The sequence below is a fragment of the Heptranchias perlo genome, chromosome X (assembly GCF_035084215.1).
Source record: "Heptranchias perlo isolate sHepPer1 chromosome X, sHepPer1.hap1, whole genome shotgun sequence".
NCBI classification, from domain to species: Eukaryota; Metazoa; Chordata; class Chondrichthyes; order Hexanchiformes; family Hexanchidae; genus Heptranchias; species Heptranchias perlo.
Genome location: NC_090370.1, coordinates 12,270,673 through 12,289,621, shown reverse-complemented (window position 1 = coordinate 12,289,621; position 18,949 = coordinate 12,270,673). Strand labels below are relative to the sequence as shown.

The following is an 18,949-nucleotide window of genomic DNA, read 5'->3' as shown; positions in this document are numbered from 1 at the left end:
TTGTTTAAAAAAGTTTAAACTCTCCTACACTTACACCTAGCTTAGGGCTGTCAGTTGTTCTTTGTTTGTTACTAACTCTCTGAAGTTCTTGAGAAAATGGAAGAGAAGGCTTGGGGACAACCAGAGCTGGGAATTAGTCGTGTGGGAGGAATGACCCAGTCAGGTGTGGTAAAATAAATTTGCCTATGATTAATAGTGACACAGATTCATTATAGGAAGTGTGTGATGGCGCATGCTATACAGATGAATTTTAATATATTGACTAGTGGGTGTCCTGTGGCATTGCTCATGCTGTTGGGGATACTCTGTTTTGTCCCATGTTATGTACAATATATGATAAGGTAAAACTAATTTATTGTGATTGAATGAGTCAGATTGGGTATTGTGCAAGTGTTTGTGATACTTCAGGCTCGAATTGTATGATTATGTACATATTTGCCGAAATGGCCTTGATTACTATTAAAAGCTAGTTTAACGATGTAGTTAATTTTATATTTGACTTTTTATATGAGGTGTCACACATCTGAAACACTGCACAAGCACCAGCGGGCAGCACTGTGCCAACTCGGGCTGTCAACATTCATGCACTACACTATAGAGGTAATAAATGCCCTGCATTTGACCTGAGTATTGTGCTGAATATTTATTTGTCATTGGTTACAATATAACAGCAGCCCAGCATAAGATGGTAACAGACAATATTTGGAGAGCTGAGTAGATGGTAGATGTTATTTGGTAGATGTGCTTTGTCCGTTTAAGAAATGGCGCAGCTATTGTACCTGGAATTGGTGTCCAGTGCACCAACCTCCATTGCTGATGCTGCTGCTAATATCTCATTGGTATTTTTACCCTCTTACTGTGCCACCTTGATTATTGCTGAGGTCTCTGTTCAGGATGAAGTCATGAGCAGACCGTTATTCTGGAAACCCTGGGGGATGCATTTGTAAAGCTGCCCCTGATTGGTCCAAACATGTAAGGTACGTCTTTAAGACCCCAGTAGCATGTTTGATTCATTGTAGCTGTGCTGTACTCTATCTGTGACTGGATGCTTAGTGTCAGCACTATAGCTGCACAGAAGCCTTTGTCTCCCACAAGCCATCTTTCCACTCTTCCTCCTTCAAGTAAAGATGACGCAGATTATTGCCTTAAAGTGAAGGCATTGTGATCACGATTCTGTGACACTGAGATAGAAAAAAAAGGGCCTCTCGGTACATACAGGGCACATCATTGTACACGGCCCAAAGTGACAACTTGGGCGCAGTCGATGTCTTCCTGGTCTCTGGGAATTGTCTTGACCTCTTTTGCTACAGCTGTTGGTCAGTGGTGAAAGTGATGAAGTCATTGGCCCTACTGAATAATGCATCTCTCACCACCTTGAGACATCTGTAGATAGCAGCCTGGTTAGCACGGCGGGTATCGCTAGTGACGATCTGGAAGGAGGGTGAACCAAAAAAAAATCAAAATGCAGGGTCACGCTGACTTTGAAGAGAACTGGGAGTACTGCACAGATCTTGCCTGGTGATCGTCCAGAAGGAGCTGTCACTTGCCTCCCTGCTAAACCTCAGAAGTCTTTGGTACATTTCTGTTGTTGTTACCAGCTTGCTGTGCCTGATATGGTAGGTCCAGTGTGTAGCTGAGAGCCAGGACTTGAGGGCATGCCTTGCACACCACTTGACAACCCTTTTCTGCTCTTGCTGGTCCTCCAGTACCATCCGGTCTAGTGGAGCACAGAATACAGCCCCCACAGCGCAAAAAATTAGATTGTAGAAATAGAATTTTCAGTAGCCCAGCTTTGAATGAAGACTACAGCCTCTCCAGCAATGCCTGTTCCATCTGAGAAGGAGCAACACATCAGACAAGCGATGGATCACTATGGCAATATGGGCTACTTGCCTCATAAATACCTGGTTTCAGCAAGATTAATTGGGCTATTGCTTGAGCTAAAAAATATCCAGCCAGCAATTTTGTAAAGGGCAGGAAACAAACAGCAAGACAGTACTGGACTATACTCCTAGGCCTGGGGTTTCCTCTGCATTTGCGCCCGGAGACATGCGTAACCTGGGTGCAAACCAATTACGCGGCTTAAAAGAGCGCGCATTTTGGGGCGTAAGTGAATTACACGCATAACTACAATATGCCCAAGTCTTCTCGATCTTTTATGTCCGTCCATTAAAGTCACTGTTCGAACGAATCTCCGCCCACAAAACCGGCCACGCCCACAAAGCAGGCCACGCAAGCAAAACCGGCCATGCCCATAAAATAGGCCACACCCACAAAACCAACCACAGCCACACAACCGGCCACGCCCACAAAACTGACCACATCCACAAAATCAGCCATGCCCACAACTCTCAAATGCGAGAATCCTCCAATTGCGCTTGTTCAGAGGGCCTATTCACATTGCAACCAGATTTTCAGGCGGAGCAGGAAAGAAAGTCATTTTTCTAGTCTTTTTATTGCAATTTTTTGAGCATTTAAACAAAAATTGTCCTCACAGAGACCTGCTCTGTATTTCTGTTTCTTTGAATACATTTTCATGGTATCAGTAGAAGTCAGAATAAAAATTGAAAAGCTTCCCCGACTGCAGGTCCTTGAACTTGCTGTGCCTGATGGGCATGAACGATGGTTAAATGAGGTGAAACTTAAGTTTTAAGACTCAAAGAAGAAATATACTGTCGTGGGTTCAGCATTTTCCTTGGGCCCTGATGATTTCCACTGATTTCCGCCCGTTTTAAGTTTGGGCGCATTCTCATGAGATTGGGAGGATACTTGAGCGTAACTTGACCGGCAAAATTGGGGTGACAGTGGGCCGGATTTTCGGCTCGAACATCCGGGTTGTGCCCACGGAGGAAACTCCGGGCCCGATTATTACTGGCCACTATCGCACATTTATTGGCTGGCATTAGGGCTAATGACCACAGCAATTCCTGCATGGTGGATGAACAGATAGAGAGAAAGGGAGAGAGAGAGAGAGAGATAATGATATCACTATAAAGAGATTATACAGCGGTGCTGTAGCATCAATGTGCATTAGTGGAAATCTTCCTCTTCATTCATTCCTGCAATTACCATTTACAAGCACGTGATGGCCATTAATCTGAGAAGATGTTTAATGAATAACCTATCTACAGCGACAAGAATGCATCAGGTAATAGAGGGATGACATCCTGGCCCATTGAATTCCTTAAGATCAGATCATTTCAGAATTAGAACTTTTATCATTGAGAAATCTAGGCGAAAGTTAACACAATATTGAAAAGGCACCATACAGCTGGCAACCAGCGGCAAAGGCAGAAACCCGGGTGGCGGTGTTCTCGACACTTTTCTGGGGTTTCCACGGATCTTCTGCCAAGGCAGGGATCAGGAGACCCCCCGCAGCAATTCACCTTCGTAATATTCCTGGTTTTAACATCTTCAGGAGAGATAGGGAGGGAAAAAGTTGGGGTGAATATTAATAAGGGACTACATTACAGCACTAGAACATAAGGGTATTCTAGGTGGTTGTGTTAAGACAGAATCCGTGTGGATAGAATTTACCCTCCTTAAATTGAGCACATCCAAAACTCTGCTGCCCGTGTCCTAACTCACACCAAGTCCCGTTCACCCATCCCCCCCCGTGCTCACTGACCTACATTGGCTCCCGGTCCGGCAATGCCTCGATTTTAAAGTTCTCATCCTTGTTTTCAAATTCCTCCATGGCCTCGCCCCTCCCTATCTCTGTAACCTCCTCCAGCCCTACAACCCTTCAAGATCTCTGCACTCCTCCAATTCTGGCCTCTTGCGCATCCCCAATTTTAATCGCTCCACCATTGGTGGCCGTGCCTTCAGCTGCCTAGATCCTAAGCTCTGGAATTCCCTCCCTAAACCTCGCCGCCTCTCTAAACCTCTCTCTCTCCTCCTTTAAGACGCTCCTTAAAACCTGCCTCTTTGACCAAGCTTTTGGTCACCTGTCCTAATATCTCCTTATGTGGCTCGGTGTCAAATTTTGTTTGATAATCGCTCATGTGAAGCATCTTGGGATGTTTTACTACGTTAAAGGCGCTATATAAATGCAAGTTGTTGTTGTTGAAGGAGAAATGATACAATTGTCGCTGTGTCTTACAAGCCACCAAACAGTAGAGGTGGGATAGAAGGAGGCAGATAGACCACCAAATAAGATCTGCAGAAAGTTCACAGAGATATATAAGAACAATAGGGCAATAATACTGAGTGATTTTAACTATCCCAAGGTTGACTGGCATAAAGGTAATGCATGTGTTGAAAGTGCAGGAACGCTCTTCAGAATGTATCCAGGATTGCTTCCTAGATCAGCAAGTGTCTAGTCCAACAAGGAAAGAGCCTTAAGCAAAATATTATTGGAAATTTGAAACAAAAACAGAAAACACTGGAAACACTCAGAAGATCCGGCAGCTTCTGTGGAGGTCTATACCCAAAACATTGACTTTTGTCCTCTGCACAGATACTGCTTGACCTGCTGAGTGTATCAAGTGTTTTCTAAGACTGTAAGAACATAAGAAATAGGAGCAGGAGTAGCTCGAGCCTGCTCCACCATTCAATCAGATCATGGCTGATCTTCGACCTCAACTCCACTTTCCCACCCAATCCCCATATCCCTTGATTCCCTTAGTGTCCAAAATATCCATTGATCTCCGTCTTGAATATACTCAACGACTGAGCATCCACAGCCCTCTGGGGTAGAGAATTCCAAAGATTCACAACCCTCTGAGTGAAGAAATTTCTCCTCATCTCGGTTCTAAATGGCCGACCCCTTATCCTGAGACTGTGACCTGTTTTTGTTAAGGAAGGAAGCATTGTTTGATTTAGTTCTGGGAAATTAAGTGGGGAAAATAGCTGACATGAGATTAGGAGCACAACTGGGAAATGGTGACTGCAACATAGCTAGGTTCAAAAACAGAAAAAGACAATGAAGAGTCAAAGAGGAGGTGGACTGGGAAAAGGGAAAGTTCAGTTAGATAAAAAGGGATTTGGCTCAAATTAACTGGAGGGAAAAGTTAGCAAACAAGTTGACAGATCAGCAGTGGGAAATCTTCGAATATGAGCTGGGTAGTGTACAAAATAAATATATTCCTAAGGCAAAAGGGAACTCATCAAAGGATAGATTTCTGTCGATAAATAGAGACCATGACATTCCTCTGAGGTTCTGCTGGTTTCCCACTGTAACTCCAGGAGACCAGCTGATCCCCCACAGAAACAGTTGTTTCTGGGAGTTTCTGAAGAGCCTCGTAAAGAGAGAAAGTTCCATCCAGCCCTTACAAGGCAAATGAGGGGCTGGGGCAGAGCCAGGGGCAGGGGTTCCGTACGCCAGGAGTCCCCAGTGTTGGCTATAGAAGGGCACCTGGTGCCGCAGTGCCAGCTGGTACACCCAGTGAGGTGAGGCATGTCTGCCTCAACAAGGGCGCGTGTGGACCCCACCAGTGGGGCAACCTCACAGGAGGGTGGGCATCCACGTTTCCAGGCTCATGAGGCAAGTAGGTGCCAACGACACACCTGAAGTGGCACTTGTGCCCACCTGCACCGTGCAAATGAAGCACTCTCTCGCTGACCCTGCAAGCTCTGATGGGCTCAGTGCTGGTGGGCACCATCGGGCATGATCTTGGCGCAACTGCCCGTGGCATTTCGGGTCTCAAGCGATTAGAATGAAACTGATACTTAAAAGGGAGGCATGTGATAAATTTAGGACTGTCCGCTGCTAAAGAAGATCATGAGGAATTTTGAAAGTGTGATGGGGAGGTGAAAAGGGAGATCAGAAGGGCCAAAAGGGAATATGAGAAAAGGCTAGAGGATAATATAAAATGAAAGAGTAAGAGCTTTTACAAGCATATTAAAAGTAAAAGAATAGTTGAAGATAGGGTAGGACCACTCTGGGGTGAAGGGAGAAATCTAATTGTGGAGGTTAAAGATATGGTAGAGATATTAAATAAATATTTTTCACCAGTAGTTAGAAATTATGGTGGAAGTGTGAATGTAGGTGTACCAGAGAAGGATGCAGAATATTTGGTTCTGAAAGGACAGGGAATGGAATAGAAAATAAAAGAACTCAAGTTGGAGAAGTCACTGATAACGGCACTCTGGGCTGTTGAAAGAAGTCCGAGCGGAGAGAGCTGAGGCTATGACCACAGTTTTTCAATTCTCCTTAAATATACAGGTTGTGCTGTAGGACTGGACAGTAGCCAATGTAACATTGGATAACTGTAGACCAGTTAGTCTAACGTCAGTTATGGGTAACCTTTTATAATCCTTAACTTGAGATAAAATTAGTCAGCATTTAGAAATGCATGGGTTAATCAAGGAACTGCGGAAGGCAAGTCGTGTTTGACAAATTTAATAAGAGATTTTGTAGAAGTGACCAATTGGATAGATAGAGGGCATGCGGTAGGTGTAAGGCACATGGGTTTTCAGTCGGCATTTGATAAGGTGTCTCACAGGAGGCTTTTTAGAAAAATTCAGGCATATGGTATAAGAGGAAATGTAGCAGTATGGATGGAAAGCTGGTCAACAGAGAGGAAACAAAGCGTTAGGGTTAATGGGTATTACTTGGATCGGAGAAGGGTATTGGGTTAGAGTGGTGTACCTGAAGGGTCAGAGCAAGGTTCACTTTCTCAAAATTATTTACAGATGATTTAGACTTGGGCGTAGAGAGCATGACTGCAAAAGACTTCAGGAGGACTGAGCCAAGTTAGCAGAATGGGTAGACAGGTGGCAGATGCAATTTAATGTGGAATAGTGTATGAGAAACAAGGAATGGAAGTATACACTCAATGGAAAGATGCTGAAGGAAGTGGAGGAGCTGAGACACCCAGGGGCTCAAATATAGCATTCTTTGAAAGTAAGAGTGCAGGTAGATAAAGCCATAAAAAAAAAGGCCAATTGCATTTTGGGTTTTATAAATAGTGCCATAGAGTACATGAATAAAGAAGAAATGATAAATTTGTACATTTTTTTTTTATTCGTTCATGCGATGTGGGTGTCGCCGGTGAGGCCAGCATTTATTGCCCTTCCCTAATTGCCCTTGAGCAGGTGGTGGTGAGCCGCCTTCTTGAACTGCTGCAGTCCGTGTGGTGAAGGTTCTCCCACAGTGCTGTTAGGAAGGGAGTTCCAGGATTTTGACCCAGCGACGATGAAGGAACGGCGATATATTTCCAAGTCGGGATGGTGTGTGAGTTGGAGGGGAACGTGCAGGTGGTGTTGTTCCCATGTGCCTGCTGCTCTTGTCCTTCTCGGCGGTAGAGGTCGCGGGTTTGGGAGGTGCTGTCGAAGAAGCCTTGGCGAGTTGCTGCAGTGCATCCTGTGGATGGTACACACTGCAGCCACAGTGCGCCGGTGGTGAAGGGAGTGAATGTTTAGGGTGGTGGATGGGGTGCCAATCAAGTGGGCTGCTTTGTCTTGGATGGTGTCGAGCTTCTTGAGTGTTGTTGGAGCTGCACTCATCCAGGCAAGTGGAGAGTATTCCATCACACTCCTGACTTGTGCCTTGTAGATGGTGGAAAGGCTTTGGGGAGTCAGGAGATGAGTCACTTGCCGCAGAATACCCAGCCTCTGACCTGCTCTTGTAGCCACAGTATTTATGTGGCTGGTCCAGTTAAGTTTCTGGTCAATGGTGACCCCCAGGATGTTGATGGTGGGGGATTTGGTGATGGTAATGCCATTGAACGTCAAGGGGAGGTGGTTAGACTCTCTCTTGTTGGAGATGGTCATTGCCTGGCACTTGTCTGGTGCAAATGTTACTTGCCACTTATCAGCCCAAGCCTGGATGTTGTCCAAGTCTTGCTGCATGCGGGCACGGACTGCTTCATTATCTGAGGGGTTGCGAATGGAACTGAACACTGCAATCATCAGCGAACATCCTCGTTTCTGACCTTATGATGGAGGGAAGGTCATTGATGAAGCAGCTGAAGATGGTTGGGCCTAGGACACTGCCCTGAGGAACTCCTGCGGCAATGTCCTGGGGCTGAGATGATTGGCCTCCAACAACCACTACCATCTTCCTTTGTGCTGGTATGACTCCAGCCACTGGAGAGTTTTCCCCCTGATTGCCATTGACTTCAATTTTGCTAGGGCTCCTTGGTGCCACACTCGATCAAATGCTGCCTTGATGTCAAGGGCAGTCACTCTCACCTCACCTCTGGAATTCAGCTCTTTTGTCCATGTTTGGACCAAGGCTGTAATGAGGTCTGGAGCTGAGTGATCCTGGCGGAACCCAAACTGAGCATCGATGAGCAGGTCATTGGCGAGTAAGTGCCGCTTGATAGCACTGTCGACGACACCTTCCATCACTTTGCTGATGGGGCTGTAATTGGCCGGATTGGATTTGTCCTGCTTTTTGTGGACAGGACATACCGGGGCAATTTTCCACATTGTCGGGTAGATGCCAGTGTTGTAGCTGTACTGGAACAGTTTAGCTCGAGGCGCGGCTAGTTCTGGAGCACAAGTCTTCAGCACTACAGCCGGGATGCTGTTGGGGCCCATAGCCTTTGCTGTATCTAGTGCACTCAGCTGTTTCTTGATATCACATGGAGTGAATCAAATTGGCTGAAGACTGGCTTCTGTGATATCGGGAGGAGGCCGAGATGGATCATCCACTCGGCACTTCTGGCTGAAGATGGTTTCAAACACTTCAGCCTTGTCTTTTGCACTCACGTGCTGGACTCTATCATCATTGAGGATGGGGATGTTTACAGAGCCTCCTCCTCCCGTTAGTTGTTTAATTGTCCACCACCATTAACGACTGGATGTGGCAGGACTGCAGAGCTTTGATCTGATCCGTTGGTTGTGGAATCGCTTAGCTCTGTCCATAGCATGTTGTTCCCGCTGTTTAGCATGCATGTAGTCCTGAGTTGTAGCTTCACCAGGTTGGCACCTCATTTTTCGGTACGCCTGGTGCTGCTCCTGGCATGCTCTTCTACACTCCTCATTGAACCAGGGTTGATCCCCTGGCTTGTTGGTAATGGTAGAGTGAGGAATATGCTGGGCCATGAGGTTACAGATTGTGCTGGAATACAATTCTGCTGCTGCTGGCCCACAGCGCCTCGTGGATGCCCAGTTTTGAGCTGCTAGATCTGTTCTGAATCTATCCCATTTAGCACGGTGGTAGTGCCATACAACATGTTGGATGGTGTCCTCAGTGTGAAGACGGGACTTCATCTCCACGAGGACTGTGCGGTGGTCACTCCTACCAATACTGTCATGGACAGATGTATCTGCGACAGGTAGATTGGTGAGGACGAGGTCAAGTAGGTTTTTCCCTCGTGTTGGTTCGCTCACCACCTGCTGCAGGCCCACTCTGGCAGCTATGTCCTTCAGGACTCGGCCAGCAGTGGTGCTACTGAGCCACTCTTGGTGATGGACATTGAAGTCCCCCACCCAGAGTACATTTTGTGCCCTTGCTACCCTCAGTGCTTCCACCAAGTGGTGCTCAACATGGAGGAAGACTGACTCATCGGCTGAGGGAGGGCGGTAGGTGGTAATCAGCAGGAGGTTTCCTTGCCCATGTTTGACCTGATGCCATGAGATTTCATGGGGTCCAGAGTCAATGTTGAGGACTCCCATGGCCACGCCCTCCTGACTGTATATCACTGTACTGCCACCTCTGGTGGGTCTGTCCTGCTGGTGGGACAGGACGTTGGCTGAAAGGTATGATTCTGTGAGTAGGGTTATGTCAGGCTGTCGCTTGACTAGTCTGTGGGACAGCTCTCCCAATTTTGGCACACGTCCCAGATGTTCGTGAGGAGGACTTTGCAGGGTCACGTGGACTCAGTTTAGCCTTTGTCGTGTCCGTGCCTAGTGGTCCATCTGGTTTTATTCTTATTATGATTTTTTTTTAAGCGAGATTTTAGAACTGAGTGGCTTGCTCGGCCATTTAAGAATCAACCACATTGCTGTGGGTCTGGAGTCACATATAGGCCAGACCGGGTAAGGACGCAGGTTTCCTTCCCTAAAGGGCATTAGTGAACCAGATGGGTTTTTACGACAATCCGGTGGTTCTTATGGCCACCGTTACTGATACTAGTTTTTTTTTAATTCCCGATTTTATTTAATTAATTGAATTTAAATTCCCCAGTGGCAGGATTTGAACTCATAACTTTGGATTACTCGTCCAGTAACATAACCATTATGCTACCGTACCCATTTGGCAATGGATGGACCACAGTTAGAGTACTGTATGCAGTTTTGGGCATTCCATTATAAAAAGGACATTAAAGCCATAGAGAGTCTACAGTGTAGATTCACCAGGATGATGCCAGGAATGGGAAACTATAGTTATGAGGAGAGACTTGAGACACTGGGACCATCTCCATTGGAGCAGAGAAGGCTTTTAGCTGTGTACTGCTTTCCCTCCAGTGGCATGCTGGAAGGAAGAAGCTTAGGGAAGTAACCTGGTGGTCTCGTGGGGGCAAGGGAGGGGTTGGGGAGTGTACAGATTTATCTTGCCGTGGTCAGCATTTGGCATGACAGAATTTTATTGTGATACACATCCTGGGCCATTTATAGCCCATCCCTCAGATTTAGCACATCACATTAAGGTTGTGCTGCACTGCTAAAGAAAGGACGTAGCCCATGTTAACTCGATGCCTCGGGCACCTATGGTGTTCTGTTAACATTAACGGTGCCCCGTGAGGGAATGTGCTCTCCCTGGAAATAGAGTACAAGAGGTGCAAAGCCATTACGTATTATTTCAAATATTTTATAAGCCGGTGCCTGCTTGATCCTGAGCATCCATTCCCACACTGGCAACCTTTTCCGTGCTGATTTAAAATGAGTGGATTTAGTGCAAATAAGGGCAGCTGCACCGAAAATAAACAGGACTCAAGCCCATAAATATCCCACTGACGAGGAAGAGTGTTTTAACTCACTGAAGCCCGGTGCTGCATTAGTCACACAGCATATATTAAACATCAGAATGCTTGTTCACAGTCTAAATAACTTACCACATTTGTGAACTGACTGGTCCAGACCTCTGGAAAAATTGGTGATATTCTCACCTTGATTTGGGAAATGCCTCCTCATATCTATGATCTTCCATACAAAATATGCTGGATTTTTTTTTTTGCTTCACCTATTTTCGCTTGCTTCCCCCCACCTTTGGTCTTTCCGCACTGTGGCTGAGAGGGCAGGCAGAGGAGTGCTGCCAGGCCATGTCTAGGCCCTGCTATCACAGCTCACTAGGGCATGAGAGCAGCCCAGGGTGACTTAGCCTCGGATTTCACCTCCTTGTCTCCAGGATATAAGCCTGGGCTTTGCTGCACGTCTTCACTTGACAGAGAGGCCGAGATTGGGAATAACAGGCGCAGAAACCAACCTGCTCTGTGGTGCCATGTACTGGAGTGCCAACATGCTATACCTGAATTTTTTTGTAATCGTCTTTCAATTTACGGAGTGTCTATTGACACCACTGTGTCAGCCAATGAGTTGGAGGTGGGTCAGGATTTACAGCAGGACTTACAGCAAACAGAGTCTATTTAAACAGAGTCTCTACTAATTACAGCAAACAGAGTCTATTTATACAGAGTCTTTACAAACTACAGCAAACAGAACTCATGACTGAAACTACAGCAACTTCTCCCGATAAAAGCAGGATTATTTCTCCAGCAAAATGCAGTGAGTGGAGGATTATTACATAATACAAATGATGTGCATAAAATCAAATCCCAGTCACTTACAGCAGTGTGGTCTCCAGGCGTGATTGATGGGGGAATTACCCAATCATCTCCATTCTGGCCGGGATTTATGGTGTCACTATATGCAGCCTTAAGTTTAATAAATGGCTGTCCTGATGGCTCATTTGGCGATGGGAGTAACTTTGGCAGAAAATCCTCTGAGACCCTGGACAAACAGCTGTTTTTAGCCGTTACTCCCGGGGGTTCTGCAGATCTTTCCGCAGTAGATCAGGAGAACCCCTGGGGAAATTCTGATTTGGTACTGAGCCATAGAGCTCAGGAAGATTCCGGGTTTGACGCCCCTAGTCTGTGAGTGAGCTGATCTCACCTTTTAAAAAAAAAATTGTTTCTTGGGTTGCGGGTGATGCGGGCAGGGTTGCATTCATTTGCCCATTGCGAGAACCCGGGGTGGCAGTAGGGGGGGCGCTACAGTTGACTTCAGTTACCCCTGGATTAGGGAGGGGAAAACCCCCGCCAGGGTTCCCGCTGCTGACCCTCGTTCAGTGACCCCTGCCGGGAGGCACACTTATCGGGCGAAGACAGGATCAGGTTCGGCCGTGATGCCTTCTGCGGGCGAATAGTGCAGGCTCACAGGCGAAGAACCTCTACTTGGGCACGGAACCGGAGGGCGGCCAGAACCCATGGGACCCGTGACCCCAGCAAGGGTCAGAGGTCAAAATTAGAGAACCAAAAAAAAAACATTCGGACGAACGAATGTTAGAGTGGGAACTGTGTGCGATTTCAGGACTGGCTGGTTATGAGGTTCTGACCTGTGGGCTATGGTGCAGCTCCCACAGTCGTCCAGTGTGTAACGTGTTAACTCCTGCCGGTCTCAGTGTGTGTATTTTACATCTTGCAGTGCAGCTCGAGACAGACGGACACCAGGCTTTTTTTGTCATCAAAATCCGACATGCCACCATCCCAAAACTATACAGCTCCGGAGACCAGCCAGGTCAGTGCTATTAATCCGGGATTAATGGAGATCTCCTGCCGAAATCCCACCGCCTGAGCCAGACACAAGCGCACTCTGTACACTTGAGCTGTCTCTTCGATGGCAGACGTGTGAATTGTAGCTTTTAATGCATTGTCTGAATGATCTCAGATCCCAATATTTTTACTATAGTTTCGCGAGGATGTGCATGATTTTGGCTTTGGATGGAATTCCTGAAGCAGAATTCCAATCCGCATTTCATGTTTTCTCAACTGGTTGCAATGCTCTGATCCTGCTGTCCAGGGTGGGAAGTACAGAAAGATACCGCAAGGCGTAAACAGAGTAAATAGAAAAAACATTTCATTAACGGGACGATGCCAATTTCATGTACGCAACTGCGCCAATTTTAGACAAGCGCACAAAAAGGAAAATCTGCAATGTTTATTATCACTGTGGCGGTGTTTGAATTTGTTGAAAGCGTTTTATCAGGTATGGTCTTATGCCATGTGCCGAGTGCCGTTGCCCTGCCCGCTGGCGCCATGTGCCGTTGCCCTGCCCGCTGACGCCGTGTGCCATTGCCCTGCCCGCTGGCGCCGTGTGCCGTTGCCCTGCCCGCTGGCGCCGTGTGCCGTTGCCCTGCCCGCTGGCGCCGTGTGCCGTTGCCCTGCCCGCTGGCGCCGTGTGCCGTTGCCCTGCCCTCTGGGCAGACAGGCCTCTGCCTCGGCCATTCTGTAAGCAGCCGCTAAGTATTTTGGTGACAGTGGAATCTCTGATTCTCTCCCCTTTACCTTTAACCCAGTGCCCCCTTTACCCGCTCTGCACTGGGATTAGTGGAGTGTGTACCCCTGTGGGGGCGATAAGCTGCCTTTGTATAGAACTATCAAATCTCTCAGAAGCATTGCAAAGTCTTCAAATGCAATAAATTACTTTCTGAAATGTACTGACTGTTATTAAATAGGCATTTGCAGCAGCCAATTTGCGCATAGCAAGATCCCACAAGCAGCAATGAGATGAATGACCACTTCATCTTTTTTTTTTGGTGGTGTTAGTTGAAGGAGAAATGTTGGCCAAGACACCAGGAGAACTCCTTGCTCTTCTTTGAGGAAGGCCATGGGATCCTTAAAATCCACCCGATCCAGTAGACAGGACCTTGGTTTAACGTCTCATCTGAAAGACACCAGCTCCAGGATTGAATTATTGGCCTAGATTATGTGCTCAACTCCTGGCCTGCAGCTTGAAGTAACAACCCTTCTGACTCAGAGGCTAGAGTGTTACCACTGAGCCAAGCCAACATTCCCAGCCACTGCAAGAAACTCTACCCATGTGGATTTTTGAGAAGTTTCATTTGGTGACTCTTAAGCATGTTGATGGGTTTTCATGCATAGCGCACACTCGCCAATCAAAACAAAATCCTTCCAGATCAGTTGGAAGTGACAGGCATCCCATGAAGCAAATCAACTCTGTGCTACCGATAGCTAGGGTTGCCAACCCTCCAGGATTGCCCTGGAGGCTCCAGGAATTAAAGATTAATCTCCAGGACACTGCTGGGAGCAACACCCAGGAGAAAAATTATAGGGACATTAAAACAAATTGTGTTTTTTAATCATTTTCTTTGAACACTTTTGATTATTAGTTATAAATATGTTGCAGATAGGGAAAAAGTGCTGTTTGACCAGACGGGGCAGTTAAAGGTGGGAAGTCATGTGATGAAACCTCCAGGAATACGTCCAACCAGAGTTGGCAACCCTACCGATAGCCCCCACGGTCCTGAGAATGGAGGTTGGATGCATGGAAAATGCAGGATCCTTATGATTTTCCCTTCAAAGGAGGCTGGCAACTGTAGTAAAGAGGGAGTGCCTCGAGGTTGTGGGTCCATGCTTGTGTGTCAGTCCCCTAGACTCTCAGTTGCAGTATAAAGGAGCTTTGTCAGGCACAGATAAGCAGCTGATTCCAATCTCTGTTAAATTGGAAGAATGAAATGTGGTTTGTAAATACAAGCTACTGTTTGACTTAAAAGGCCAGCGATTGTTTTAATGATTTATTTGTAATTTGTTCAATTTTTATTTCCCTCCTTGTTGCCACACAGCCTTCCGGGGTGTGAAATGCTCTTTCATGATTGACAACAGGGCTGCTTCACGGCGGGCAAATTAGACGAACAATTTAAAATGGGAAGTTCAGTGTGATGATTTGGGCACTTGCCAATACTTTTTCTTGTGCCCAGCGCCAAGGACCACTTCTACGGCAACCCCACATAGCCTATGACCCAAAATGCGCAAAGCATTCGGGGAGGTAGTTTGCCCCTGGTGAACAATAAACCCAAATAACCATCACTTTTTTTTATTCATTGGATGTGGGCATCGCTGGCATTTATTGCCCATCCCTAATTGCCCTTGAGAAGGTGGTGGTGAGCCACCTTGTTGAAAACTGAGTGGCTTGCTAGGCCATTTCAGAGGGTGATTAAGAATCAACCACATTGCTGTGGGACTGGAGTCACATATAGGCCAGACTGGGTAAGGACAGCAGATTTCCTTCCCTCAAGGATATTAGTGAACCAGTTGGGTTTTTACAACAATCCAGTGGTTTCATGGCCACTATTACTGATACTAGCTTTTTTTTAAAATCCCAGATTTTATTTAATTAATTGAATTTAAATTCCCCAGCTACCGTGGTGGGATTTGAACTCATAACTCCAGATTATTTGTTCAGGCCTCTGGATTACTCGTCCAGGAACATAACTACTATGCTACCGTACCTTATTATATACACTGGAAACAGAAACTCCTGCTGTCTCTGACTGAGAGACAAATAGGACTCTGGCAGACTGACTATCTCAGGCTACAAATACAAATCAGATTTATTAAGAATTAAAATTAACAGAAGCAAAAGTGAAAGAATGGCAGGTACATAAATCACAGCATTTCACTTAACGAGCAAAATGTGTTAGAAAACAATAAAATTCAGTGGCACCTTAGCAATTCTCTGCGGTACTTAAAACAACATGGGGGTAGATTTTGACTTTGTGCGATAATGTAAAATGGGTGATGGCCCATTTTACATCTCTCCCCATTTTTATTTCTATTGACTTCACTGGAATCGGGAGACATTGTAAAACGGGCTGTCGACTGGCTAGCACCCGTTTTACACTATTACATAAAAGTCAAAATCTACCCCCATGTCTTTCATGAAATACTTTTACATGAGTATAAAAGCATGAAGCCCCCTGTGTTCCTCTAGCTGTGTGGCAGTACAGTGAAAAAGAAACTAAAAAGCCTCGGGTACCAGCCTGTGTTAAATGCTTCTTTACTTTTTGAAGTCCAATCGCTGATGTAGGAAAATCAAAAATTATCTTTAATAATTGGACAAAACTGTCAATCAAAATAGGGTTCAAAGGCATCAGGACAATTTCCCAGAAACCTGTCTTAAGCCATGTTCCCCCTTTCAGGACAAAGCCAAGCTGTGAGAGCCTTGATGTTAAGGATACCAACCCTATAATCTTCTCATTATAGCCTTAATGTCTACCTGAACAGGCTCATCTGAAGGACAGCACCTCTCACGTTGCAGCATTCCTCCAGCACTGCGCTGGAGTGCCAACCTAGGTTATGTACTTAAATCCTTGTATGAGGCTTAACCTAGAGGCAGGAGTGCTACCAACCGAGCCAAGCTGACACACCGTGAGTTCCCAATCCCACATGTACCATCCAGGGAAGTGCATAATGGAGGCTGAGGGCAAGCAAAGGCCAGACTTTTGGTGTAGCCTGCAGAGGCCGGCTGTTGTGGCCTGCCCACTCTCAGCTGGATGTGAAACCTGAGAGGTTTATTATTTGAATTTTTGGAGGTGTGACTTCCTCTTTAACAGGTATTTTCAGAACACCTCAATCAACTCAGAGAGAAAGCTATGTAGATAAAAGCAATGGATAGGGAAAAGGAGAGATTTGAAGAGAAAAACTGGAAAAAGGAATCATGAATTAACTCCATGTCTAAGCCCTGCCTCTTTCCTGTTTTGGACTGGACCGAGAGACATCAGTAATTGTACAGATATGTCCTTTTACAGGATCATGGTACAGATCAGCCATGATCTAATTGAATGGCAGAACAGGCTCGAGGGCTGAATGGCCTATTCCTGTTCCTATGTTCCTATATTCAGGATTATGGGGTAGATCAGTAGCATTTACTCCCCCTTTATGAAGAGAGTGCACTATGTATAAATAAAGTCACTAGATGCAAAGGAAAGGTGGTCACTAACTGTTCTCTGTGTTTTAGGATATAACATCAGTGCGTTGGTGACTATAGCAACCAAAACATTCTTACGGTACGACAAGCTGAGGGAGTTGATTTCGAGCATTAGGAAGTATTACCCCAATGTCACAATTGTAATCGCAGATGACAGCGACAAACCACAAAAGATTGATGGAGCTTTTATTGAGCAATACTTCATGCCATTTGGAAAGGTGCAGTATGGTTCCTCTTATCTAAATGAAGAAAGAACCTAACAAGACAACCGGTAGTTGTGTGTGTAAAACATGCTGATGTGTGGTAACAGAAGGAGATAGTGACTAACTTAGAAACAACTTAGTATCTCTTGCTGTCTTTGAGGAAGAAAAGTGGAGATTAACAGGCTTATATGGATCCTGCAGTGCCCTGCATTGAGGTCCCAGCAACCTGTAACACAGAGCAATGAGACATGGCTTTTGTGCTTGCAATTCTCCATGGGTTGAGTGTCCCTGCAGTGGGGAGAGACATACCAGAGGGTAAGTCACACAGACCTCCTAATGGTCAGTTCCATGGTCCTGAGGGAAGATTTCCTCCCTACCATCTCAGGTTGGGAAATGGTGCATGGAAGGAAGGACAGGGATCCTAGAATTGGTGGAAGGTAAGAAAAAATGTAGGGGAATAAAAATAGTTTAGGTAGAAGTCGGACTATTTACACAGTGTTACTGTACATCAATATCAACTAGACTGTTTTAGAAATGTGATAAATTTGCACACTCTTCTCTACAACCTCACAGTGTTGAAACATCATCGTCTCCTACTGTAACTCATTCTTTCCCAGGACCTCAAAACTGTGGAACTCCTCGCCCTCAGTCTTCCCTTCCTCCTTCAAAACCTAACCTTAGTGTTACCTAACTACTACATCTTGATTTGCCTTGTCTTCTGTTCCCCCTTTTCCAACCTTGGTGGTGCCCTGGAACCATGAATCTATTTTTCACAACAAAAAAATGGCAAATATATATGAAGTGATAAGACTGAATATATATACCTCAAAAAAGGTTGACCAGATACACCGATAAACCTAAAACTTTGTGCGCTCTTTTCAATACTTTGACAGGTGTCAACATCATGTAAACCCAGCCGCCATTCCCCCGCCCTGATGCATTTGCCTCACTATCAGTGGAGTATGTTGACGTGTTCACATTGTGCCTTTAATGTAGCAAAGCATCTCAAGGTGCTTTGCACTTGGACCTCAGACCTGAGCTGAAGTAGGAGGGAGGTGGCTGAAGCCATTATTGAAGAGGTTGGTTTTAAGGCATTTGAAGGTGGGGAAGGATAAAGCAAAAGTGATTTGGGGAAAGAGTTCCAGAATGTGGGGACCAGATGGCTGAAGGCTCGGCCTCTAACGTGATGAGGAACTGGGAGCCAATGGAGGTGCTATAGATAAATGAAATAGGTGAGCTGATTTGGTGTGGGATAGGATGCAGGCAGTAGAGTTTTGGATGGGTTGGAGTTTATATAGGTTGCTACTTGGGAGGCCAGTGAGAATTATTACTTAGGATACTTTTAATTTAATTTATTAACACTGATGTACTTGATAGATACCTTGACAAGAACAGATGCAGCAAATATTTGGCTGTGTTAAGTAAGTGAACCAAGTAGAAATGCGCCAGAAAATGATTAAAAGGAGAGTCTCACCACTAGGATCAATTTTAAACACAGGAGTTGAAAATCTGCAGGTCGTGATCCTGAGTCGTGTCCATCAATGTCCTCAACTGCTGTCCCTGCTGGAATTTGTGGCGTCAGTGGGAGGACTATTACCATGGGACAGTCATGTGCTTCTCTGGTGGCTGGGAACTCTGGTGGGGAAGGGTTGCCCAGACACCTCTGACCCTAGCCATGGTCCTCCTGGTGACCTTGGCGAGTGGGGCCATCTGTCCAAGAACTTAAAAAAAAACTCTCTTCAGTGGCCCTGTATATGTATATCTGTGTGACTGTCTGTATTGTCCATGGCCTCGCCCCTCCCTATCTCTGTAACCCCCTCCAGCCCTACAACCCTCTGAGATCTCTGCGCTCCTCCAATTCTGGCCTCTTGCGCATCCCCAATTTTCATCGCTCCACCATTGGTGGCCGT

At 45.9% G+C, this 18,949-nt stretch overlaps 1 protein-coding gene and 1 long non-coding RNA gene across 4 annotated transcripts in view; one reads left to right on the top strand and one right to left on the bottom strand.

Moving 5' to 3' along the window:
- Positions 1 to 18,949, bottom strand: part of LOC137307282 (uncharacterized) — a 132,248-nt gene that overhangs the window by 52,230 nt on the left and 61,069 nt on the right. The gene's annotated exons all lie outside the window — the stretch shown is intronic.
- Positions 1 to 18,949, top strand: part of LOC137307279 (beta-1,4 N-acetylgalactosaminyltransferase 1-like) — an 85,231-nt gene that overhangs the window by 51,859 nt on the left and 14,423 nt on the right. For 2 of the 3 annotated variants that reach the window (XM_067976726.1, XM_067976724.1), the window contains exons 7-8: positions 12,535 to 12,627; positions 16,867 to 17,054. In XM_067976726.1, coding sequence (XP_067832827.1) covers positions 12,535 to 12,627; positions 16,867 to 17,054 — 281 coding nt within the window. The remainder of the gene's footprint in view (positions 1 to 12,534; positions 12,628 to 16,866; positions 17,055 to 18,949) is intronic. The other variant, XM_067976725.1, reaches the window with a different exon arrangement.